General features: G+C 38.6%; 1 protein-coding gene across 1 annotated transcript; it reads right to left on the bottom strand.

Annotated features, from left to right (window-relative positions):
* Positions 1-7,486: 7,486 nt before the first annotated feature.
* rrp12 (ribosomal RNA processing 12 homolog) lies at positions 7,487-24,138 on the bottom strand. The gene is made up of 34 exons (XM_017724095.2): positions 23,923-24,138; positions 22,951-23,168; positions 22,740-22,823; positions 22,162-22,238; positions 21,605-21,710; positions 20,766-20,882; positions 20,404-20,542; positions 20,154-20,281; positions 19,949-20,047; positions 19,257-19,348; positions 19,055-19,166; positions 18,772-18,872; positions 18,376-18,490; positions 18,010-18,152; positions 15,872-15,993; positions 15,693-15,757; positions 15,402-15,564; positions 15,077-15,231; positions 14,846-14,913; positions 13,583-13,676; positions 13,329-13,487; positions 13,135-13,215; positions 12,944-13,049; positions 11,862-11,969; positions 11,577-11,734; positions 11,359-11,450; positions 11,094-11,249; positions 8,884-9,050; positions 8,638-8,745; positions 8,518-8,564; positions 8,355-8,430; positions 8,188-8,255; positions 7,996-8,078; positions 7,487-7,914 (listed from the first exon to the last, which is right to left on the bottom strand). Exons 1-34 carry the CDS (start codon positions 24,059-24,061, stop codon positions 7,812-7,814), a joined length of 3,849 nt encoding a protein of 1,282 aa, XP_017579584.1. The 5' UTR covers positions 24,062-24,138; the 3' UTR covers positions 7,487-7,811.
* Positions 24,139-25,875: the final 1,737 nt, after the last annotated feature.

Raw genomic sequence — 25,875 nt, 5'->3', positions numbered from 1 at the left:
AATGTGTAAAGCCCCCATCCCAACAATGGAAATCATGAAGAAAAAAGTGGAGTTTTTGAAAGTGGAACATGACACATATTTACTTTCATACTATATGAACCGTGAACCGCAGACCATTTAAATAGGGCTCCAACTCCCCAACTCCACGGGTTCCACCATTCCACCTACAGCCAAACATGCCCAAGCTGTAGACCTCTGAGACTGTGCATCATCTTGTGACATTCCCAAATAAGGACTTTGGGTCTGAGCCATTTAAGTCTGTGGGAAAAATGCATGGCATTTGCGAAAATTGCTGCTATTGCACCCTGTGTTAAACAAAAATGTTCAATACAACCATTTCTGAACATTCTCTTTTAATGATTGGATACATTTAAGTACACACAAAATTAAATTGGCATATATATATATATATATATATATATATATATATATATATATATATTTTTTTTTTTTTTTTTTTTTTTTAGGCATGTAGAGGTGGTCAAGACAACTTGTGCAAACTGAGCATCAGAATGGGCAGACTGGTTCTGTACTGTATAAATATATACAAATACAATATATTCCAATATATATATATATATATATATATATATATATATATATTGAGGATGGCCAATAAAAACGGTGCATCAATAAATGAGCATTAACAAACACCAGGTGGAGCTTAAAGGAAGGGAATTCTGATAAAGTGACCAGTGATCCCTTGGACAGAGTCATCTGAGAGTGGCTGATATATGATGTGAAGCCACAGGTGGGTGGAGCTTCAATATGTACATAATTTGACATGTTGCAGAAGAAGAGTCGGATGAGGCCACAATTTCTGTTTGAAAAATGCTCTTTTATTGAGAGCAAGGGAAAACAATGCTACTTGAAAAGCAACTGAAAACTGAGGTAGGTCACTTAGCAATTTGTTTTCAACCTACATTCAGTTGAATACACTACAAAGACAAGATATTTAATGTTCAAACGGATAAACTTTATTGTTTTTTGCAAATATTCACTCATTTTGAACTTGATGCCTGCAACACGTTCCAAAGAAGTTGGGACAGGGGCAACAAAAGACTTGGAAAGTTGAGGAATGCTCAAAAAACGCTTGTTTGGAACATTCCACAGGTGAACAGGTTAATTGGAAACAGGTGTCATGATTAGGTATAAATGGAGCATCCCTGAAAGGCTCAGTCCTTCACAAGCAAGAATGGGGCGAGGTTCACCACTTTGTGAACAACTGCATGAGTAAATAGTCCAACAGTTTAAGAACAACGTTTCTCAATATGCAATTGCAAGGAATTTAGGGGTTTCATCATCTACAGTCCATAATATCATCAAAAGATTCAGAGAATCTGGAGAAATCCTGTGACCTTCGATCCCTCTGGCGGCACTGCATTAAAAACCGACATCATTCTGTAACGGATATTACCACATGGGCTCAGGAACACTTCAGAAAACCACTGTCAGTGAACACAGTTCGTCGCTCCATCTACAAGTGCAAGTTAAAACTCTGCCGGTTTCTCTGGGCCTGAGCTCATCTGAGATGGACTGACGCAAAGTGGAAAAGTGTCCTGTGGTCTGACGAGTCCACATTTCAAACTATTTTTGGAAATCATGGACGTCATGTCCTCCAGGCCAAAGAGGAAAAGGACTGTCCGGATTGTTATCAGCGCAAAGATCAAAAGCCACCATCTCTGATGGTGTGGGGGTGTGTTAGTGCCCATGGCATAGGCACCTGCACATCTATGAAGGCACCATTAATGCTGAAAGGTACATACAGGTTTTGGAGCAACATATGCTGCCATCCAAGCAACGTCTTTTTCAGGGACGTCCTGCTTATTTCAGCAAGACAATGCCAAGCCACATTCTGCATGTGTTACAACAGTGTGGCTTCATAGGAAATGAGTGTGGGTACTAGACTGGCCTGCCTGCAGTCCAGACCTGTCTCCCATTGAAAATGTGTGGCGCATTATTGTTAAAATATGACAACGGAGACCCCGGACTGTTGAGCAACTGAAGTTGTACATCAAGCAAGAATGGGAAAGAATTCCACCTACAAAGCTTCAACAATTAGTGTCCTCAGTTCCCAAACACTTATTGAGTGTTGTTAAAAGGAAAGGTGATGTAACACAGTGGTAAACATGCCCCTGTCCCAACTTCTTTGGAACGTGTTGTAGGCATCAAATTCAAAATGAGTGAATATTTGCAAAAAACAACAAAGTTTATCCGTTTAAACATTAAATATCTTGTCTTTGTAGTGTATTCAATTGAATATAGGTTGAAAAGGATTTTCAAATCATCGTATTCTGTTTTTAACTTCATTGGAATTGGGGTTGTATATGGAATGAACTTTGGAATGAAATATGGAATGATGTGCCAGGACATATTAGAATTTCATTTCATTTTAAACAAAAGGGAACCTTGTGAACTCAGGTAATTGGAGATGGTTTGTGAAGAGAAACAGGCCAAAGCTGAACCAAAATGGTGCAAAAATTGAATTAGTTCTTAATGTAGATATCTTGAAACCGTAAATGCCAACAACAGCTTTGCAACAAAGTACTAATGTTATTCATTTGTAATGCCTGAATACTTATTTCTCAATTTATCAATTACATTTTTGAATCATACCTTTGTTTATGCTTATGAAAACGTACTATTTCACTCATATTCTTGTACAAAGTCAAAAGACATTATGCATTTAAATTTGAAGTTAATATCTGCACTACAAGTATGTTACATAGTTCAAACAAAAGTGTCTTAACATTACTCTCAGCATATTTACCACCATAGCTTTGTCTACAAGGAACCATAAACTTGTATTTTGGGGAAATTCTTTCATCTACATAAGCGCATTTTAACACTTTACTCTCTCTCAACATGTGGATAAATTTTATGTAGAAAACTGCTTGTATATTCCTTTAGATCAGAAGCTTTTATCATTCTTTTTGTTTTTTCAGCAGATACATCATTAGTATAGACAAATAAATCAGATAGGGGTGACTGTTGGCACATGCTTTTCAGTGTCTTCACTTGATCCAAAACAATGTTTCTCTCCTGTAGCAGAAGCTGCCATGAATGAGCTCAGCACAAATCTATGACCAGGATCAAATCACTATGGAGTACATGCACAGTCAGATGCTCAGAGCTGGCAGGGCTTAAACTCTCCTCCAGCTGCTCCAGCTCACTCTATTAAAACAGTAAATCACAAAGTATTAGACACTCTTGCTTAGAAAAGTTCGTTGCATTTCACTGTGGTTTGTTTTTCACCATTCCATCCTTCACTGGATAAAGACAATATTACTCTTTCATCATTCCTTCTGTGATTGGCTAAAATCAATACTTCTCTTCCACCACACATGATCTCATTGGTAAAAACTACAAACTAAAAAATATTATACTTCCAATAAACTATAAACTATAATGTGACTGGACACAGATAATACTGCTTTTCCACACAAACCTTCTGTGACTGGGAAAGACAATACTGTTCTTCCATCAAACCTGTGATTAAATAAAAACAATATTATTCTTCCACCAAACCGGTGTAACTAGACAGACACACTTCAGTGATCTGGACTATTTTCTCAGCATCCTTCCTAACGACCTCCACAGCTCAGCTAACCTAATAACATATTTACAACAAAAAATTTGTTGTAACAAACCATTTTTATCATCATGACAAACTACATGACAATATGTCAATTTCGGAATATATTGTGGATATCGCTCATACTTCTAATAAACTGACCGACTGCACATTTCATACTAAATTTAAACATTACCATAACATTACAAGGAAGGGAAAAATGTCTGAATATCCAATTCACATTGACATGCTACTTAGTGGGAGCGACACTGTTCTCAGTGAAACAGAAGCAGTTTGTTCCTGAGCACACGTCATATCTTTGGAATTCGAAGGTTCTCTCTGCGTTCTGAAGTTTTGAGATATTGAGCTTCAAAGATTTTGGATTCCAAGTAGCAAAACTGATATGTGGAACACGTCTCGTTTACACATGCAAGTGACAGACACGCGAAATGTGTTCTTAATATACAAATCCCATCAAATTTGTACATTTTTATTTTTTTTTTGGACCAGGTCAAATGCAGATAGTACCTTCTACTCCAGTGAACTCACCTCCTACTTGGAATTATATAGTTCTACCTGGCAAAACATGAAAAGAAGCATCAATTTTTAAGGAACACTAACAGTTTATGCCCATTCATTTGTTTTAAAACATACAATTAGTTGTACCAGAGCATCTACAGTTATGTGCAAAATAATAGCAGTCTAGCATCACTAATGTGCTTAATTACTGATTTGGGCAGAAAAGGTAATACAACATGGGAAAAAAATCATGACTAGGTGTAGCCAAATAATAGACAACCAACAGAATCAACAGTCATGACATGCACGCTGCTAATTGGGTGCTCATTTAATATAAAGGGTGTGTTCAGATTAATAGCAGTGTGGAGTTCAATTAGTGAGGTCATTAATTCTGTGAAGAAACAGGTGTCAATTATGGCCCTTTTTTAAAGAAGGAGGGCAGCAAATGTTGTACTTACTGGTTTAGGGCCTTGCTCAGTGAGTAAAATGGGTCGTTCCAGACATTGTACTGAAGGAGAAAGAACTTTGATCAAGACGTTGATTGGAGAGGGGAAAACATATAAAGAAGTGCAGAAAATTATTGGCTGCTCAGCTAAAATGATCTAAAACGCTTTATAATGGCAAACACATGGTAGGAAAAGAAATTGTACCGTCCGTGTAAATCATAGAATAACAAGAATGGCAAAGAAGCATCCAATGATCAGCTCCAGGGAAATCAAAGATCTTCAGTTACCTGTGAGTACTGCAACAATCAGAAGCCAAACTATTTGCAAGAAACCCTCGTAAAGCACCATTGCTGAAATAAAGACATGTTGAAAAGGTTACAGCTGGCCAAATAACACATTGACTGGCCTAAAGAGAAGCGGAGCAACATTCTATGGACAGATGAGAGCAAGATTTTTCTTAGTGGGTTTAAAGGCCAGAGACAGTTTGTGAGACGACCCATAAACACTGAAATCAACCCACAGTACACTGTGAAAACCGTAAAACATGGAGATGCAAGCATAATGGTTTGGGCATGTTTCTTATAATTTGGAGTCAGGCCTAATTATTGTATACCAGGCACAATGGACCATTTTGAATATATCAAAATACTGGAAGAGGTCATGTTGCTTTATGCTGAAGAAGAAATGCCCTTGAAATGGATGTTTTAGTAGGACAACAACCCCAAACACACCAGCAAGCGGGCGACATCCTGGTTCCAGCCCAACAAGACTGAAGTGGCCAGCCCGATTCCCAGACCTCAATCCGATTGTGAATTTGTGGCTAACCTCAAAAATGTTATTTTTGATGCCAAACCCAAGAATGTGATGGACATGTAGTCCAGTCAGCTTGGGCTGGATTATCTGTTCGCAGGTGTCAGATGTCAGTTGACTCCATGCCACACAGATGTAAAGCAGTTGTCAGAAATAAAGGTTATACAACTAAATATTAGTTCAGTGATGAACAGAAAAGCTAAATCTGTAAACAAATCAGTTTATTCTGTAAATATTCGTTAGTAAATGAAAACGCAGACACATTTTTTAAAACAGCCCATTATTCTTTATTCTTCATTTTCAGTTTATAAACTGATATTTTGTTCGTTTTCATTTGGAATTGAATGTGCAGGGCTCCCAGTGCCTTTGTGTATATGGAAATAAATTTTACTATGAGGATTGAGCTTTTACTCAGTTGTTTTAAACATACAGCTATTATTTTGCACATATCTGTACATATATCAGAACTTTAAAAATGCTTTCTATGGCATTTTTATGGAATTCTTTTAATCGTTTATTTTTTTTTTGAACATTTATTTATTTAAGTATAATTCATCTTTTTCTTTTTTCTCTAGGTTATGTAGAAAGGTCAATGCTAAATATTTTGTCCAGTGCAGAGGTCAGTTTTAGGTAGAAACCATTCCTTAAGGTTAGCCAGAGACTAGCTACTGTAATAAACTGTCCTAGCAACTGTAGCAGACCAGTATAATGGCAGTATGAAGTTTTGTTTTATATCAGAAACTCTAATTTACTCTATTTACTCTAATCCAAAACACCATATTTTGACAAAGAAGAAAAAGACGGATGAACAAACAAAATTGTTTGTGTTGCTGATTGGCTCGCACATAAAACCTCATAGAACAAATTTAGAGTTTGGAGATATAACCTCTTTGTCTGCAAATGCACACAATGTTTATAAAAAAAAAAAAAAAAAAACAAAAAAAAAAAAAAAAAAAAATACAACACACAAAGTTTCACAGAATAAGAATATGTGAATAACCCAAGAGAACCTTTTAATTCCAAAAGGGCGACGTGGAGTGGATCGTAGAGAAGTATCTGGTGGCTACCATTAGCCAACTTTCACTGTGATGCATTCTGAAGAAAGATGTGGCAGATGCAGGGACCATTTCAGTATGACTGAAAATGCTCTCAGGCTGGTCTATTTTGTGTTGAGTCAGTCTGCTTTACTGGCTCCCCATGACCATTTTAGGCCAACTAGACCTTTTAACGTCTCATTTGCATGAACCAATAATGTAATGACCGACTGCTGCCCAAAGAACAACTGAAGTCACCAAAACTTCGTCTGCCACAGTTGGAGAATTCCTGCACAGTTCACCTGGTGGATATGTGTAATCAAACTGCTGAACAAAGCGGACAGTCTGGACTGTGCTTAACTGAAAGGTAGTATCTTGTAGTTGAACCATAGCATTAGTATATCTGGACACAGTTTCTGGAGTATAAGACCTGACCTATGTTTAGGCAGTCTTTTTGATCTCACATCACAGCAAACAGTGAGCTTTCCAAGGAAATACTGACCCCTACTGGACAAATGCTGTTCGGTGCACCCCAAGTTTCCTTCATATTTACAGAGGCCTTTACTTTTTACTTAAAGCTTTCAAATAGTCTTTTACCCCTTCAGTACCCTGAACATAAAGGTAACCCATTGACTGCTATGCCACCTTTGTTGAGCCAAACTTAGTTGGTCAGACACAGCATCTTCAAAGGGAAACTGACTAGTTATTAATGTCTGTGCACTTTACTGCTTAATAAATATTTTGAATGGAAACTGTCTGGAGGCCAGCTGCAATCTTTGAGCCACAGCCACCACAGTGACCTCAGGCCCATGACTAAATCCCAGCATATCAAAGCCAAAGGAGCTCCACGGCCAAGCCCAGTAGAGCAAAAGAATAGATGTGACCCTGGTGTTCTCCTTCTCTCTCATACATACGATCATTCATGCCATACTAGCAAAAGCAGTTAAAAGCATATAATGTGCTTTAAAATCATGTACACTATTAAATGGGAGTAGGGGCTTCTTATTTTTGCACACTTCAACATGAACTGTAAATATCTGGTACATCATACTGTAAGGCCTATTAACCATTTAAAACCTTGCACTGAAGCATCACACAAGTGAAAAGGTTCTACATGTGGCAATATTTATTATCCATCTCCTATATGCAAGACACAAATACAGTTCATCACACAGAACCATCCTGTGGGTTCCACCTACTACAGTCTTGAGATGAACTGGCAGGAGTGGGTTGACACTTGAGGAATTTCAACAGCAAAGGCCAATGAGGTGAAAATACTTAGCTGCAGTCATCAATCTCTAATCAGTAGGACAGATTTCATTCCATGGCAGAACAACAAAGCATGATGAAGAATCTAGCAATCACAGAAGAACTGTCTCTTTGAAACAATTCAACAAAATTGTCCATCCACATTTGTGCATACATGCCTCAAGCTTTTCTCTTCATTTTCTGCATTTTCTTTCCCAGCTGTGCACCTTTCTTTACTCCTCTGACCATCCCCTTAAACTGGCCCTGCAGTTTGGCCTTTTTCCTGTGAACACAAGGTTACCATATCATATCAACATCCCAAAAACAGTAAAAGTTAACGTTTAGATGAGTAAACGGCTCTCACCTGCGGTTGAGCTGTGCTTTCTTAAGAGGGATGTAGGCATACGGGTCACACTTCCCCTTCTTCTTAATGTCACCTTTTCCCTTCTGTAATGACAAAATGACCCTGTGTCTTCGTGTTTGTGATGTTAAGACTTACTTTCAAAAATTTAGTTTTTTTTAGTTTTTTCCTACTATTAAATGGATGCAACTTTACCTTTGCTTTGAAATCAACCCCAGATTCTTCTCTTCTACCCAGAGGCCTATGGATCCCAATGCCACCAGCTAATCACAGAATTAAGAGAATAGTTTTCTGAAAAGTACTGTTTCAAAGTAGTATTTGAGTTGTTTTAAACATGCTCATACATGAAAACAATGCTCTACCTCTGTATTTCATGTGTGGTTCAATGTCCATATCATCTCCCATATCATCATCCATTTTCCTCTTCTGTCTCTTTTTCTACTCGAAAGATAAGAAGAAATTAAGAGAAAAGAAGTTCTGTGTTCTCTTGAAAAGTACAACACTAATTGGAAGATAACTACTCACAGTTTTGACTCCAGCCTCTTTTAGAATGTCATCGATTTCCTCGTCACCTGTTAAAGGAAGAGTAATTGGTTATAACATTCAAATGTGCCTAATGAGAAGCTACTGAACCACATAACATACCTTTATCATCATGATCATCATCATCTTCCTTAATAATCAATCTGCCATCTGACGTCACTTTGAACCCATGGTCAACCTTGGCTGTCTTCTTCAGGTCAGGGTTAGTAGCTATACAAAAACAAGCAGGGTTTCTCAGTTGAGCTGGATTATATAAGCCAAAAGTCAATACTGTTCCATGTCTTAACATCTGACCAACATTATTCATGAAACATCCCCCAATTTGATATGCTCTAAAGGATCTCTTACCGAGCACTCTCTGGGATGCCTTGGGGTCCAGGAAGTTGAGTGGATCATCAGACACACCTTCCTTCAGCCAGGCCTGCGCCTTCTGCTTCATTGGTTTCTTCTGGCCTTTTTTAGGCTTTTCGTCCTCTGATTCATCAGAGTCCGTCTCTGCCAGAATGTCCTCAATACTGCAGGTACAAAGTAAAAGGGTTATAAAAAAAAAACAAACAAAAAAATACAAAAAAAAAAAAAAAAAAAAAACCCACACAACACATGCGAAACTGCATTTCCTCCAATCTCTCTGCATCATGGCTGAGACAACTAGTCAATTATTACTCAGTATCAATTGTGAAGAAACACTCATTTTATTGCTGATGCATTACTTACTAAATAAGAAAAGCACAACGTTCAATAAAGCTCTTCAGTTTTCATGTGAAATATATGGACAAAATGCAGTAAACCACAGATGGTTATACAGGTGTAATCCTTTTCTTTGTCCCATAACAGATGAAATCTTTTCTTACAGGCAGAATTCTGATTTATAGCAGCAGCAAACAAAAGGAGAGGAACAAATTATTATTAGGGCTGTACATTTTTGAGTGCTTAGTGCTGGTGCTAAAGTTGTAAGTGTCGCAGCACAAATTACATTTCATCAGTGAAATAAAAATTTTAAAATGCTTGTAAAAAAATCTCAAGAGTAACAATATTTTAACTGTGGCACAAACAGAAATAGCATGTAAAAAGTTCTCATTAAATGTCCATTTAATACAACAATTTAGACAAACAGTGGCACTATTTTTGCCCATTCTCCTTCGCAAAATAGCTCAGTCAGATTGGATGGAGAACATCTGTGAACAGCCACAGATCTTGCCACAGATTCTCAATGGGATTTAGGTCTGGACTTGGCCATTCTAACACATCAATATGCTTAGATCTAAACCATTCCATTGTAGTTCTGGCTGTATGTTTAGGGTAGGGTTGCTCTCCTGCTGAAACGTGAACCTCCGTCCCAGTCTCAAATCTTTTGCAGCCTCTAACAGGTTTTCCTCCAGTATTGCCCTGTATTTAGCTCCATCTATCTTCCCATCTACTCTGACCAGATTTCCCTGTTCCTGCTGAAGACAAGCATCCCCACAGCATGATGCTGCCATCACGTTTCACGGTAGGGATGGTGTGTTCAGGGTTATATGCGGTGTTAATTTTCCACAACACATAGTGTTTTGCATTTAGGCCAAAAAGTTCAACTTTGGTCTCATCTGACCTGAGCACCTTCTTACATGTTTGTTGTATCCCCTACATGGCTTGTGGCAAATTGCAAATGTGGGTTTGCAGTTGTACCATACTCCTTCCTTCATTTTCAGATGATGGATTGAACAGTGCTGTGGGGTGTTCACAGCTTTGGCTCTTATTTATAACCTAACTCTGTTTTACACTTCTCCACAACTTTATCCTTGACACACCTGTCTGGTGTGTTCCTTGATTTTCATGATGCTTTTCATCACTAATGTTCTCCAACAAACCTCCAAGGCCTTCACAGAACAGCTCTATTTATACTGAGAAATTATACAGATGTTTACTAATTAGGTGACTTCTGAAGGCAGTTGGTTACACTGGATTTTATTTAGGGGCATCAGAGTACAAGGTGCTCAATATAAATGCACGCTACACCTTTCAGATTTTTATTTATTAAAACTTTTATATTAAAACTGAGTATTTCAGAAACTGCTGATCTAGTGGGATTTTGACGCACAACCATCTCTAGGGTTTACAGAGAATGGTCCGGAAAAGAGAAAATAACCAGTGAGCGGCAGTTGTGTGGATGAAAATGCCTTGTTGATGTGAGAGGTCAGAGGAGAATGGGCAGACTTGGTCGAGATGATAGAAAGGCAACAGTAACTCAAATGCCACTATGCCACTAAGAATTAAGGCAGTTCTGAAGGCAAAAGGACAACCTTTTACTAACAAGGTGTACCTAATAAAGTGGCCGGTGTGTGTGTGTACCCTGTGGCTTTAAATATGACATTATAACCCTAAACTGGGCACCTTTTCCTTTGAAAGACCCTTCATTTAAAAACATTGTTCTCATGTTCGTATTACTTGATGGACTACAACTACCATGAATGCCTAAGCAGACAACCTGGGTAATTTGGACAGTTTTTACTGAAACTGACTGAATAACTGTCCACAAATTTCTTGAGCACTTGGCCTCATATGATAGTTGAAGCATATACCTTTCAGTCTTGGCTTTAGGAGTGTCCTCCTCATTGTCTGACTCCTCCTCATCCTTGCTCAGAAGCTTACGCCTCTTCGATCTGGCCTCAGCTTTATGGATGTTCGCGAGAACCTTGTGGTGCTCTGCAGGTAACATGCTTTTCACCAGCTCAAAGCTGAAAAAACAGGCAGCCAAGGACAGAAAGGTTAGCTGCATCCTAACACAGGAAAAAACAGAAGTACACCAGTTTAGCACTGAAATTACTGCAGCATACTAAAGCGTACCCAAACTTGCGAACTAATTTAGTGAAAATGTTCTTCAGTTTCGTCCTACAGTGTCTTCTCATATCATCTTTCATATTGCCAATGCCTTCCATCTAAGAGAGAAAGAGGGGAAAAAGAATTATTCCACTGTCAAAAAAATGAATATTAAACAGTAAAATTAGCAGCCCGAAATAACAAGGGGGGTGCTCAGAATTAACAAATGTGGGTTCCGAACTTACAATGACTGTCACATGGCTTGCCAGAACCTTCACATCCAGGACAAAGATGACAACTTTAATGAAGGCCAGAGATGCTTTGACGATCTCCCGTGTTCTGCAGGAGAGCAGCAAGCACACATTGTGCAACAGCTGCTCCAGTGATGATACATCTAAGGTGTCTGAATAACATTAAATTCACAGTCAAATCAGCCACTCATAGTATCACCATACCATTACAATGAAACAACTTTGGTAAAGAAAAGGCAAAAACAAATCGCCTTGTTGAATAAAGCATGCTGTGCTTACCTTTGTACTGATAAATAAGTCTGGTGAGGGCAAGCACTGTGCAGGTGATCATTGTTACTGATCCAGTAAGTCCAATGTAGACATGACCCAAGTACTCGTTTAGAGCATCTGAAACATACAAGGAAATCATCAATAATCAAAATAAGTCATCAAAAACCAATACAATATAAAGAATGTTCTTCCACGGAATTATGTTAAAACTGTAATATATTTACAAATATAATTTATTAACAAGATTACTTTTACCCAATTTTCTCTCATTTACCACCTCCGTCAATTCCCACCTCCTTGTACTACTACTAAATATTGTCTGTCACACAATAGTCATCAATTACACATACGAAAAAAAAAAAAGAAGCCACACATAGCCCATATCTGCATCTTTTCAAGCTGAAGTCCCATGACTGGCTAGCATTTCTGTCAGCTGATGAGGAAAAAGGACTAAACCATAATTTCCATACAATGACAGCCTGCTGTTCCCTCAAGGGCTCGCTCATGAACAGTTCTGTCAGTGCCAGTCTTACAGTACACTGATTACAATTCCATTTTGAAAAAAAAAAAAAGGGTTGTATCTTGCTAAGATGCTGTACTTTGGCAGACTGGAGGGTCTATCGCTTGCCAAACCATATAATGAGAAAGACCACATGACTGTTCATCAATCCATTGCTGAGCTTCTCAGTACAGGCACATCATCGCAATGCCACAACATGCTTTTCTGAGCATATTGTGGACAGTGTCAATACTTAAAATGCTTCCCAACTGCCTCTTTAATCACAATGGCTAATAAGTGCAGCACATGTGAGATGTTGAATAAAAATTTTAGTTGTATTTCTGTTTTTTCTTTAGCATGGCATTTTTATTTTGAGCTGATATTCAACTACAATCAGGCAACTTAGCCACTGAGTTCAAGGACATAACAGTTTTGTTGACTGCAGCCTTTTTTATGGAGAGAAGAAAAAAAAATACTTGTGAAATCAGTCTGTTTGCAATTATCTACTATCCTTTAAAATACCATTGATTTCATTTAAACCCAGTGTAAAGGAAGTAAAGATAAGCTTTTTGATTCACAGCTGTAAGCCTACCTTGGGAGTTCCCACAGAATCGGACATAAGCATTGCCAATCTCCACCAGAAGGGAGTAGGCATTTTTGCGGGCTCCAACAGACACCTCCTTTGTGCAAATAATGACCTAACAAGACATAAAACAGTGTTATAAACCCAAAATAAACATAACTAAACTAGACTGATGGAAACTCTCTGTATATGCTAGATACCTCGGGGAGCAGGGTAGTGATGAAGTCCTTGTGTTCTGCATTCAGCTGTTTCACAATGTGAATAAGGCACTTCAGTCTGGGCTGTACAAGAATAGAGAAATTAAAATTCTGTAAGATTAAAATGAAAATGCCACTGCTTCTCAACATTGTCTGTATAATGTGGTCAGATAGTGATGTTTTTATTGAGCTCTCACTCTTTTGGCAGGTGAGGAGGCACTCTTCAGGCTGTCCAGCAAGGTCAGCTTGAGCTGCTCTACACTGGCCAGGACAAACTTCTTGCATGCGTCTTTTTCCCCTCCACACATCTCCTCTAGTATGCGGTATGCCTTCTTCTGAATACTAGAATCCTTACTCTGGACAGGCAAGCACAGACACATAAAACATTAAAAGAAAACATAAAAGAAAAAGATACGTCACATTTTTAAAACCACTAATTAACGGCTCCTACCGCCAAGTGGGGTTTGATTATTTCGTAGGTTTGTCTCATAGTTCCTTCATCCACAAATGCAGCCATTGTCACCACCAAATCCATCACTGTTAGCCTGAGTAAAATAAAGGAAAAATTATCTATTCATATTAATCTCCTCACAAATATGATACTTAATAGCAAACTGTCTTTTTCCCCCTCATAACAACAACAACAGGAAACTAAATTCCCATTCTAATGTGTAAAAAAAAAAAAAACGTGTGCAACTAGGGCCTCATGCAATTTGAACCCCATTAACAGCATGTGTGGGAGCACTTTTAGATATCGGTAATTATCAGTAATAGCCATGGAATCAATAGGTCCTTCCATTTTGCATTAAAAAGAGTATTTAGTAATCTGAGCCATGATTGGAAACTCCAGCCCTGATTTTACATTTACACACCGACAGCAGGCAGTAGACCTGTCACAGAGGCAAACTGCGACAGAGGGAAAATGCCAACACAAACAGTATTTTTCATTCTTAATTACAATGTTTAGTCGTTGTGAGGACTTTTCACACCGAGTCTATTTTTAATGGATGGAAAAAAGCAAATATGATTTTTAAAGCACTGAAACTTTCACACCATTGCACTTTATTAAACAATTGTGAAGAAAGGAGAAAAAAATGGAAGAAAAATGGATTCACTGATGTGATAACAGCAGATTTATCTTTCTTTTTAAGCCAGATTCAAACAAGCACACACTGAATAACGGCCAACTGTGCTCAAAAAATGTATCAGCAACTCACAGGAGCTGAGGTTTTAGAGCAGTGATGTGTACGTGCGATGGATTTTGTTTTGAGGAGCTTGGGTTTGCCCTTTTGGTACAAACAGTCAGACATCTGACATATTCCTCTTATCATAAATGCAGACACATGGATTTATTTTTAGTATTAATTGGTGGAGCACATAGCAAATCATTTCCATGACTTAAAACATGCATGCATATTTCAAAGTAAAATATTCTGTACATACATGGAATGTCATTGTAAAATATCCATGGTTTCAAATAAAGAAACATCACTTAGCAATCATCTTGTCCTGATTTAGACAGTATACAAGCTCCAAATGCAAATCAAGCAGCACATGTAAAATACTTAATGATGTAAAGATAAAAATATTAAGACTTGATTTCTTACATGGTGTTCACAAGCTTCCATGAAAAAAAGAAATCTAGTTAAAAGATTGACCCAGCAGTTGTGAAATAACATGAGACCTTATGCGAGAATTGTAAAAATGTAGTTACCGTGTAAACTCTGAGCTGTCTGGACTGACAAGCCTTTCCAATGCTTTCTGCAAGAATGAGCTCACCGTCTGGGAGATGAGAAAACATTATTATGTAAACTGCAGGCAAAGAGCAAATATATACACAGATAAGATCTCTTACCGTTTAATACAATCTCTGCTCAAATGCACACACAAAAAATGCACATTAATTTCCAAATCCACTGAAAGCAGAGAACAGTTTATTGCTTACGTTTTGGTCAGTGATGGTCAGGTAGGCTCTGACTGTGTCGAGTACTGCCAGCCTGGATGGGTCACTCTCTCCAGGTGTGGGCTGCTGGGTGTACATGTTAAACAGAATGGGCAGGAAGTTCTTAGCAAATCGGCCAACTTCAGCCTTCTGCTCCTCTGCAGACAGAAAAAAAAAGATCAACATAAGCACATACAGAACATCCTTTACCACAACATACTTTACCTTAGCCATTTGTACATGGGATACCGGAGTGTGAATGAATGAATATAAGCAGGTGTACATGAAAACCACTACAGCTGTCTCACACATACACACAGCAACTGACCTGTTTCACAGCTCTTGTAGATGAGTGTACGGAGAGCCTGATAGATGCACATTCGGAGGTCAGGGTGCTCAGTAATGGCCATGCCCAGAGATCGGGCAATGCCCTTAAAAGAACTGACCAGGTCAATGGGCTTCATGCAGAACCCGGGGAGCATTGTCCAGATCTAAGTCATAGGAAACAATAATAAACATATGTACAGATTATTTTTTTAACAAACATAAAACGTTCTCATGACTTCATTTTAAAAATTAACAGCTGGGTCTCAGAAATGAGTATAACTAAATCCGTTACCTGCAACTGTAATGTCTGATATACTTTTGCAATCAGTTTCTGTCCTGATTGCTCCAATTCAGCAGCTGAAAAACAACAAAAACACTCAGGTTCAAGCTGTCTGCATGACTCAAAGCATTTCACATGAACTACAAAACAGATTGAAACATGGCATATGTAGTGTGGGAGGGGGCACTTACCTTTCTGCTTTAGTGTTGACGCCAGTGGAAGGAAGTAAGAGGTGAAATACGCTAACTGGGTGTTCTTCACATGGTCTCTGATAACAGGGATGAGCCAGCTGCGTGGGAACTCCAGGTCATCACTGAAAACACACAGATCTTACAGTTAAAACCACACACAACTGACCACACACAACTTCTTTTAAAAAAAATTTTTTTTTTTAAATAAATAAATAAATAGAGGAAACAATCCAGCAGATTATCCTACAAATTGTTTTACTGTATGAGCTAATGCAGTATATGAACAGCTACACATACTAAACATTCTAAAATCTAGAAATCACGTGTTCAATTTGATGATGGTCTACTGGTCGAACTCAAAGGGTGTTGGCAGAACTGAAAAATTATGTTTTTGTTTCAGTTTTAATACAACTCAACTGTCTAATGCCCAAACGCAAAATAAAAATGACATACATGCAAGTACCTTTTCTAGTTGTGGAACTCTGAATGTCTATCATTTAATAAACTGCAAGGGCCCTGACGTGAGCCTGCATTTTCTTTGCTCTCATAACTACATAATTTTCATGACATTACTTTTACAGTTACTGAACAAATCAGAAACACCGATCTTGATGCTGCTGGTATTACAACAGATCACAGTACACTAGTGGTGGGCAATATGACAAAAATCAGAATATAATCAGATATCATTGATGATGAACGGGTAACCCAATGGTAATGTGTAAATCTGCGGTTTGGGAAAAGAACTGAGAGATAATAATAGAGGACCAATGTACCATTAAACGACTTGCAAACATGTCAGCTCAATTATGAAAAAACTGCTGAAATGATGAAACGCCTGTTTTTTTTGTACTATGGAAAGCTTGTGGGCATGGCTATAATGAATGCTTGCAGTCTGACTTTTAGCATTCAAGTCAACTGCACATGAAGTTCATGAATCCATGTGTCTCCAACATTTATTATAAGGACAGATGAAGTAGCTTTCAAAAGATGTTGGGTAATCCAATAAAAATGACAATACGTAGTTTTAATGAAATATACTACTGTTAAAAAGCAAATAAACTACAAATAGAATAGAAAGTAGGTCAAAGCTGCAGCAGACCACGTGTATTTAGGGAGGATACTGATAATCAATAATCTTTATTTTTTACTAGAAAGTATTATGCTAATTAATTTTAGATATCGCCCAGGTCTATAAAAAAAACACATTAAAATCCAATGAAATCAAATTATTTTAGTTCAATGTTTACACACTGCACTAAATCTAATTGAACAGTACTAATTATTCCCTTTTTGTAATGAAACATGCAGATATTTAAGTACTGACAATATCCTTAATATACTCAAGAAAGCATATTACATTTTATATAATTGTCAAGATAATATAATCATACTGCTAAGCCATACAATAAGATACTAACATTAGCACTTTTTAGCCAGCTAACATGCACCATTATGTTACATCCATACCATCCCTACCGCTTTCTTTCTCCTAAAATTGTTGCTTTGTGCTCCTGTTCAATAGATTAGAAGAATAGAAATTACAACCATTTGTCACTGTGTTTGCACACTGTGAAATTAGACCTCTGCATTTAACCCATCCGTGTAGTGAAACACCCACATACACGCACGCTAGTGAACACACACACACACACACTAGGGAGCAGTGAGCACACTTGCCCGGAGCAGTGGGCAGCCTTATCCATGGCACCCAATGAGCAATTGGGGGTTAGGTGCCTTGCTTAAGGGCACTTCAGTCATGGACTGTCAGCCAAAGGGATCGAACCGGCAACCTTTCGGTCACAGGTCTGGTTCCCTAACCTCTAGCCCACGACTGCCCCCAAACATGCATAGCCCAGGTTTCTGGATGATAAAAAAGGGGTTTCTCCTGCTGGTCTTAAATTTAGACATAAATCATGAAAGTATTAGGCTCTAAAGTACAATTTTATGATAGATAGATAGATAGATAGATAAATAAATAAATAAATAAATAAATAAAACTCTGTAGTTTAAGATCATTTAGCATGAGCACCAAACATGGATATTCAATTATTGTACTGCTGTTGTGGTGATTTTTCCCAGTCATCCACTGACCAAAAAAGCCACTACAGCACTAATTGTGCACTTTTATGACTCACTCTGTGCCAGTGATCAACAAGGGGACAGCACTCAAGACCACATGGGGGCCCATGCTTTCCACCGCCCGTCCAATGGCCAAGTCCAGCTCCCCACAGAAGGGGAACCGTGGGGTGGCCCGCAGGTCACAAAGGGACTGCAGACTCTGGAGAGCAAAAACAAACACACCATCAGTGTCTAGAGACAGATCAGCAGCAGCAGCTTATCAGACAATTAGCTGAATGGATAATCTTCTCTGGATAAGTTATTAACACAGTGCCTCAGTGGAGACTTAAAGCCATCGATACATCCCACAGCCATCAGACTGAGCACACTATTCTGTATGACTGCAACAGAATTCAGCTGGAGAGCTCAGTAAAAGCTCCTACCTTGGTCATTATAGGGTGGGCCTGTTTTCCTGCAGCCCTGTAGAAGCAGCCAATGATCTGCAGCACAAACGGCCACGAAGCATGGAAGCGATATGATAAACCTTCTTCGACAACACTGCAAGAAACAGCAAGACAATGCAAGTAAGACCAAGAGAGCAACAGAGAAAGAGAGTAAGGCTACACTTTTGGAATTAATCTTGAGCTGTTTTCCTGTTTTTAGTCAAATAATGTAAAAGAGGAGCGCAAAAATCATACCAAATGCAAAATCAATGTTTTTTTTTGTTTTTTTTAATCATCGAAACTGCTGAAAACATTCATTAGTTGCTACAGCCCTAAATTAATCCCATTTGTATAACACTTTTGGGATAACTGCAATGACACTGAGTACAAACTCACCGGAACATTTTACAGATGTAAAGCCCATTGCCAGTAGATGTGCTGGGTAGAACAGGCCCAATCTCTGCCATATGTGGTGCCATGCACTCATTGATCAGGATCTAGAATGTGAAAGTTCTTATCAAGCTAACTTAAGACATGGTAACATTAAAAACACATGTACAGGACTGCTTAACAGTTAATTAAACTATTCACATTAAGAAATTACTTAATCTTGAATTTTTCTTTGCTTAAATCATTTAAACAAATTTAGTGTGCAGAAGCATAAGAGCTCCATGGTTACCTTTAGGGTTTGTGTAGCAGCAGAGACGACCTGTGCATGTGGGGACAGGAGACAGGACATAGTCGTAGAGAAGAGCCGAGGGAGATGACCCAGACTCAGAGAGCTCTGTAAGCTAAACATCACATATATCAGCCTCCCAATCACTTTTCCAAGGGGATACTGCGTCACTCAACAACCACAAAAACCTAACAATGATGCTCACCTAGACAGATGGACATGGGCTTTCTCTATAACTGCAAGCCAACCTAGCAGAGGCTGTAGGTCGTTTTCACTGGGGATATAGTCATACAAAGCCTAACAGAGAAGAAAGCAAAGTTAGAGAGGTAAAAAGGCATAGGCTCCCCCAAAAATCTCTATGGATTATTTAGGAAATGTGGCCTTGAATGCACGATGAGAATTTTACACACTTGTTATTTGATTAACTGAACTACTTTTCAGTGAATGTCACAAGATTTTTTTGTTATGACAAAATTTCTGGTTTTGCATGGTTTAACACTTATTTACTGTGTACAGCTAGCATAAGAGGAGACCATTGATTTTGTGACATCTGTGTTTCAGGCATTTGTAATAACATTGTAAGAACATGTTTTGGTAGATTCTGCACAGAATTCTGTGTAAATGCAGATATGTGTGTGACAGTATCTGTGCACAGCATTGACTCTGCAATACAACCAGTGTCAGGTACAGTAAACAGGAGCTGTGAAGTAAGGTGGCTAATCAGCTCTTTTTGCCACTGCTGGCTTGTTTAACAGTTGCAAACAATGAACAAGAAAGGACAAATTGTTAAATACAAATAACAAATTACAATTAACTGTCAACTAATATTTCATGACTATGGCTTTACCCCATTCCTACCTAAAGGAGTGCGTATGGTTGTGAAGGTGTCACATTTACCGTAATAATCTGGGCATTGAGCTCTGCAGACAGGGTGGAGGAGCTGGGTTTGCTACTGAAGAGTTTATGGAAAGCCTGCATCGCTCCCGCTGTCACTAGCTTTGAACAACAAGGGAATAAGCTTCATCAATTCAGCACTCCAATGTTCACTATGTAGAAATCCATGCACTGAATGTGTATTGTACAAAAAGGGAATGTTCCTCACCACATGACTCAGAGTCATCACTCGAAGAAGAGTCTCACAGCACAACTTCACAGAGCTGAGAGGAAAGGTTGCAATCAGTTCTTTCAGAAGCCCGAGCACATGTAGAGTGGTTGTATCTTCCTTGTTACCTGATCAGAGCATTCAAAGGCAAAAAAAAAAAAAAAAAAAAAGACATAGTAACCAAAACTCATTTTAGCACAAGAAATGATTAAGACCCTTCTATCCTGGCTGCAGATGATACAAATGCTACCTCCTGCCTGCTCCATCTCTTTGATGCAGTACTTTGCTGTGGTGACAGCAGCAGGGTGGTGGCTCGGGGCATTGTCTGAGAACATGCAGTCACTGCCACGGAGGACAGCACAAATGCCCTGCTGAGCTGCTTTACGCACCTGGAACACACAGGACATCAGCAGTAACAATCAACACCACACACAGTCAATAACTTAAAACACTCAAATTTTATTTACAAAAAACTGCACTTTAAAGAACCACCCATTGGGTTGACCCAGTGGCTCTTTAAAAAACCAAAAGTTGTTGGTTTATGGTGTCACATCGAAGAACTCTTTATGGCACCATTATTTTTAAAAGTGTACAATGCCATAACAAGCTGACCTTTGGTTTAGAGTGCACAGTGAAGCTAAGCAGGCCATGGTAGACCTGCAGGGTGGATGGATAACTCCACACTGAGAGATCCTGCTTCCTCAGCAAAGTGGCCAGGCACGACAAGACCTAAAATGAGACGGATCAGTAAAGCTCTGAACAAAATTTAGTCAAAAAAGCAGGACCCTAAGGCAACACTTTCATCTATGCTTACATCCCAGATGCAACCTACTCAATGCGACAGCAGTTTCCCCACTTTCAGCTTCTGCTGGCAGGTTTCTAATGACAAAATAAGTCTAGACTGTCCTTAAATGATGAAGTAAAAGTTAAAGTCTAAAACAAACAGATGTAAATGCAATCTAAGATGATGCTTCCAGCATACAATAAGGCAAACAGCAACACAAAATAAATATATAACGTATTAAATGCCACTTAAAATCATCTCTTAAAAGTTCAGTAGAAAAGTGTAAATTCAGTTGTATTGTATGTGAAAAAACAGAGCAATTCTCAGAACTGCAGTCCCTTGAGCATGCCTCTAGATGATGGAAAAAATGTCACAGGAAATTCTGTCTTTGGCTATTTGATAAAAGTATTTTCCATGGGCTTGATGTTTATTTGAGTCAGTGAGACGACCCTGATTTACATGATGTGCACAGAAGTCAGATTTTAGGCATCATCCAATGTAATTCATCTATGTGTTTATTTTTCACAGAATAATATTTGACTACGCAAATGTTTTGGAGCTTTATAGAAAAAGTGAAAAGTAAAAGCAACATGCATGGGAATGTTAAGCAGTAAATGAAGCTGTCTGAATAACCCTACTTGAAATGATCAGCCAATTCTCTACATACCCATCGTAGCGAGGACACGGAGTCAGCACTGGCTTGTTTTGACATGATGTCCATGAAGGCCTTTGCTGTGTCTGAGAACTTCTTTATTAGCACTGGAGCAGGTACCCTACAGAGCCACAGACAAGACCACTTTAGGTAAACAATCAATGGAAAGCAAGCAGTGCTATAACCATTGTATTTTTTATTTATTTTTTTTAAACCCACAACATCCTGAATCTTGTGAGCTATGGCTAGTGAATGCCAACAAAACTGGATGTCAACAATAAACCTGACACAAGGTGGATGTGGTGTATCATATGCAAGCCTAGATTTTGGCCAGACCTTATGTGTTCTGATAAAAGGTTTAGCTGATCACAATAAATGAGCAAATATATGGAACAGACACAGAAACCACAGCAATGGCCAGAGCCTGATGTTGACACTGATGCTACACCCTCCCTTTGCAAAGTTTTGGCTCACCAGACTAAACCTGTGAAAGTTTGTGTTTTCAAATGGCTGAATCAAATGACCAACACCATGCTGTATACAGTAAATAAAAAAGCATGAGCATGACCCACCTTTTCATTACCAAATTCAGTAGGTAGGCAACAGCAGCCAGAGATTCACTGCTCTCTACTGCTTCAAGGGTCGTCATCTGTTACAGAAAGGAGATTTTGAGGCCAATTTACAAACCTGAGAGCATCACCTAATATTTATAATGATCTGTTTATTCCAGAACAGCCTGTGAAACACGCTACAATGAAGCAAAGGCAAAATTAATTCATCTAAAAGTAGTGATGAACCAAAATGAGCACTGTAGGCCGATGCTGATATCCAATATTTGCTGATGCAAATGAAGATATACAAACGTTTATAATCTGCTTAATCTGGGACTATATCTACCAGGATTAGCATTACAGATAAATGTAACATTTACTTGTATAGGGCTACAAATGCAATAAAATGCAAAAAAAAAGCACACAAGGTGTTGCCTAAACATTCTGCTATTCTGGAGAAAAATAAATACAAAAGAGTTTGAAATGTTTGGCAAATGTAACCATTTTAAAGCAGTTATCTACTGATGCCAATATGATTCTGATACTATTGTACATTTCTACCTCAAATTAGTAAACTCTTAAATTTCAGACCCACTCACCAAAGCTGCAAAGTATTCTGTCTCGGTTTCCTTTCCTCCCTGTGAGCGAATCACTTCTGTAACAGCGGCTAATACAGCACAGATCTGTGGAGCAACACATAACCAGCATCTTAATGGTGTGATACAGTGATTACCAGTGGACTCCATTATTTGGGCTGCAGTGATACACAGAATTATATCACATCAACAAAACATTTTAATTCTACTGGACCTCTTTGTGTGCAGCAGAGTTGGACTCCCAGTAACGCTGGACTTTTCTAAAGGTGAGATTAGAACAGTCTGATAATCCACTAAGAAACGTGCCAGAGGTCCTCTCAGTGAGGGCTGCATCCTCCATGGCGTCGCTTGCCCCATCGCCACCTCTCTCCAGACGACCCGCCTGGAGATCATTGTGGAGTTTCAGGGCATCAACCGTGAGATCACTTTTCCCTGTAATGCAAATGATGGCATAGAATTCTTGAGTACACAGAAGGAGAATAATGAGAAGTTACATGTACTTAAAAAATGTCTGAATGCGCACTTTTCTAATATTCTTAATAGTAATGTCTAATATTTTTTTAATTGTAATGGGTATATAAACTAATAACTTTTAGTCACTGACATTTAGTCCTCAATTTTTGTGTAGAATTTGATTGTTTTGCTGATGACAGCACTTTGACTGCTCTGCTGCTGTTTGCAGCATTTTCCTATTGCTTCAGTGCAAAAAGAAAAGCATAAAAAGGGGGATACCAAAGAAAAAAAAGAAGCAGAATACCAAATTAACTTGATATCGTACACAGATTCTATATTTAAGAATTCACTCTATAATAATAACTAGCTTTATTGAATAAACTAGCTTTATTAGGAACTTGGGAGTTTTTGATCAGTTACAAACTCTCAGCTCAGCAGAAAAGGTTTCCTACCACTTTTATGTTCCTTCAACAAAGTGTTAACAAGATTGCAGGCGGTTTAAAGCCATCAACGTACACCGCACTGTAAAGCCAAATCTATTAACACTGCTGTCCGAATTCTGCACAAGTCGCACAACATTGTGGTTGATTTGTATGAGTAGTCAAAGCGCGTATCGACGTCTAAAGTAAGACAACACGACTAGCTACACGGCTAACTGAGCGCTCGCCTCGTGCTGCTCAGGCCAGCTGTGAGAGCGTAAACAGCGGCGGCGGCGGCAGCGCGGAGTCTGTACCTGAGGGGCGGCTGAAAAAGCGGCTTCTCGCTGCTTGACGGTAACGACTCGTCTGCGGATTTGAATCGCTGCTATGTCCCTTCTTCCATCGTTTCAATTTCTGAGCCGCTCCGGACCGCAGTTTTCCAGTTTTCACCATTTTGGAAGATGAAATAATCCGCGTGTTCCAGCCGCTCCACGCTGGTCTTCACGTCGCTCTTTAGATGACGTCATCACGCCGAGCCCGTTGTCTTCCTCGCCGCGCCGCTGGGGGGCAGCAGCACAGCTGAGACGCTCTAATATACACAAGATTATTTGTTAATACACATTTAGTCTTTATTTCATTTAGCAATTAAATACTTATAAGATTAAGTAAAGATGTTTTCCGGTCTGTGATTTTCGCTTTATAAACACAGGACATTTGAGTGTTGTCAGTAATGTGCTACTGAGTGGCATGGTGATTATTTTTTAAGGCGTGGGCAGTAAACAATATATTGAGGCCACAAACTACTATATTAAAGTCACAATTTAGTATGTTGAGGCCACAAATTAATACATTAAGGCCACCAACTAACTCATGGCCTCAATATAGTCATTCTTGGCCTCTATGTTTCTTCAATACATTAATTTGTAGCCATGCCTTATTAAAAAATTATCACCATGGGACCCTAGGAGGTCTGCAATGTGCTGCTAAATACATTTTAAATTCTAACAAATTAAAGCCTGCCCTCCTTTTGAAGCGAAGTAACTTATTTTGCTGATCTTTGTCTCGATTTTCCTCCATTTCCACAGCTGCAATCACATTTGCTGAATTCCACTGAAGGGGGTGTGTATATATATATATATATATATATATATATAAATATATATATATATATATATATATATACACACAGGTATCAGTATCACACTGACATCAGCAGAAAAGGCTGGCTCTGGTATCAGAGGGGAAAAAAGAAAGAATCTGATCCAACCCTGTAAGTCTATACTGAAATAACAGTATGATGTTAGCTGTATGTTTTCCCTTGGGGTAGTACACGTTTGCGTAGTTTGAGCATGATAGGCGACTTTTTGATATTCACCGTAAGATACAAAATGGCTTATTTTAAAGTTTGTTCACAAAGAAAGAATATTTGCTCAGTCAAAAAACAAACTGCATGTCATAAAACAAACTGCAGTGGTGTTTAAAAATGACCATTACTTACATTTGACTGTTAAAAAAACCTCTATCTCAACTTATACATCACTATCATTGATCACTGTTTGGATGAACTAAGGGCTTTGACTGTACACACAGTTGTGGTAGAAACGTCACATAGATGATTCTCCCCACATTCACTCATATAAGCAAGAGGCTTAATAAGATGTCCTCATTACATAATCATTACATCACATGAATCCAAGGAGAGGGAGAGAATGTTCTTCAACCTGAATGAGACACAGCCCCAATGTCTCTTCAGAAGTCTGATTATTATTGAGGCCTAATATAACATTTTATTAACATAACTGACAGATGGACAGAACTCAAGACTCAAATGAAAAAAACAGGGGAGATCAATGATAGAGAGTGGCCGTACGATCTCCAGTAGAAGGAGTAACGCTGAGACAGAATGCTGTCAGCTTCACTTAAACAGATAAAGCTCCAAACAGGGGCACTATTAGAGGAAATTCCCTGGAAGTGGTCGATGCTTCTGCTGCAATTTGATCTCCCCTTTGTCACTAGCACACTAGCAGAACCATTACTCTGGCAAATAAACACACATAAAATAGTGGTTTAAATAGAGGTTCAAATTATATTTCCTTCTCTAAACCACTAGTTCATAAACAAAATGCCTCTCTACAAGTGATGCAGCTGATCCAGATTACAGTGTTGTTAGTCATGAGATTAGCGAAGAGGCAGTAATGCGCCACTGACAAGTTAAAAGGGAAAACGCTAAATGTAAATGCTGCCTATACACTCAGAAAACTGGACAA

This window comes from Pygocentrus nattereri, chromosome 5 (assembly GCF_015220715.1).
Source record: "Pygocentrus nattereri isolate fPygNat1 chromosome 5, fPygNat1.pri, whole genome shotgun sequence".
Lineage (NCBI taxonomy): Eukaryota > Metazoa > Chordata > Actinopteri > Characiformes > Serrasalmidae > Pygocentrus > Pygocentrus nattereri.
Note: the sequence above shows the minus strand (reverse complement) of the source record. Positions and strands in the feature narration are given on the sequence as shown.

What these genes read in the sequence shown, in the direction of transcription:
- rrp12 (XM_017724095.2), bottom strand. Translation starts at nt 24,061, where the DNA reads ATGGTGAAAACTGGAAAACTGCGGTCCGGAGCGGCTCAGAAATTGAAA. An exon ending in TACATCTGTAAAATGTTCCG is followed by an intron (nt 18,491 to 18,771) that starts GTGAGTTTGTAC and finishes TGTTTCTTGCAG; the next exon opens with TGTTGTCGAAGAAGGTTTAT. An exon ending in GGGTTGATTTCAAAGCAAAG is followed by an intron (nt 8,079 to 8,187) that starts GTAAAGTTGCAT and finishes TTGTCATTACAG; the next exon opens with AAGGGAAAAGGTGACATTAA.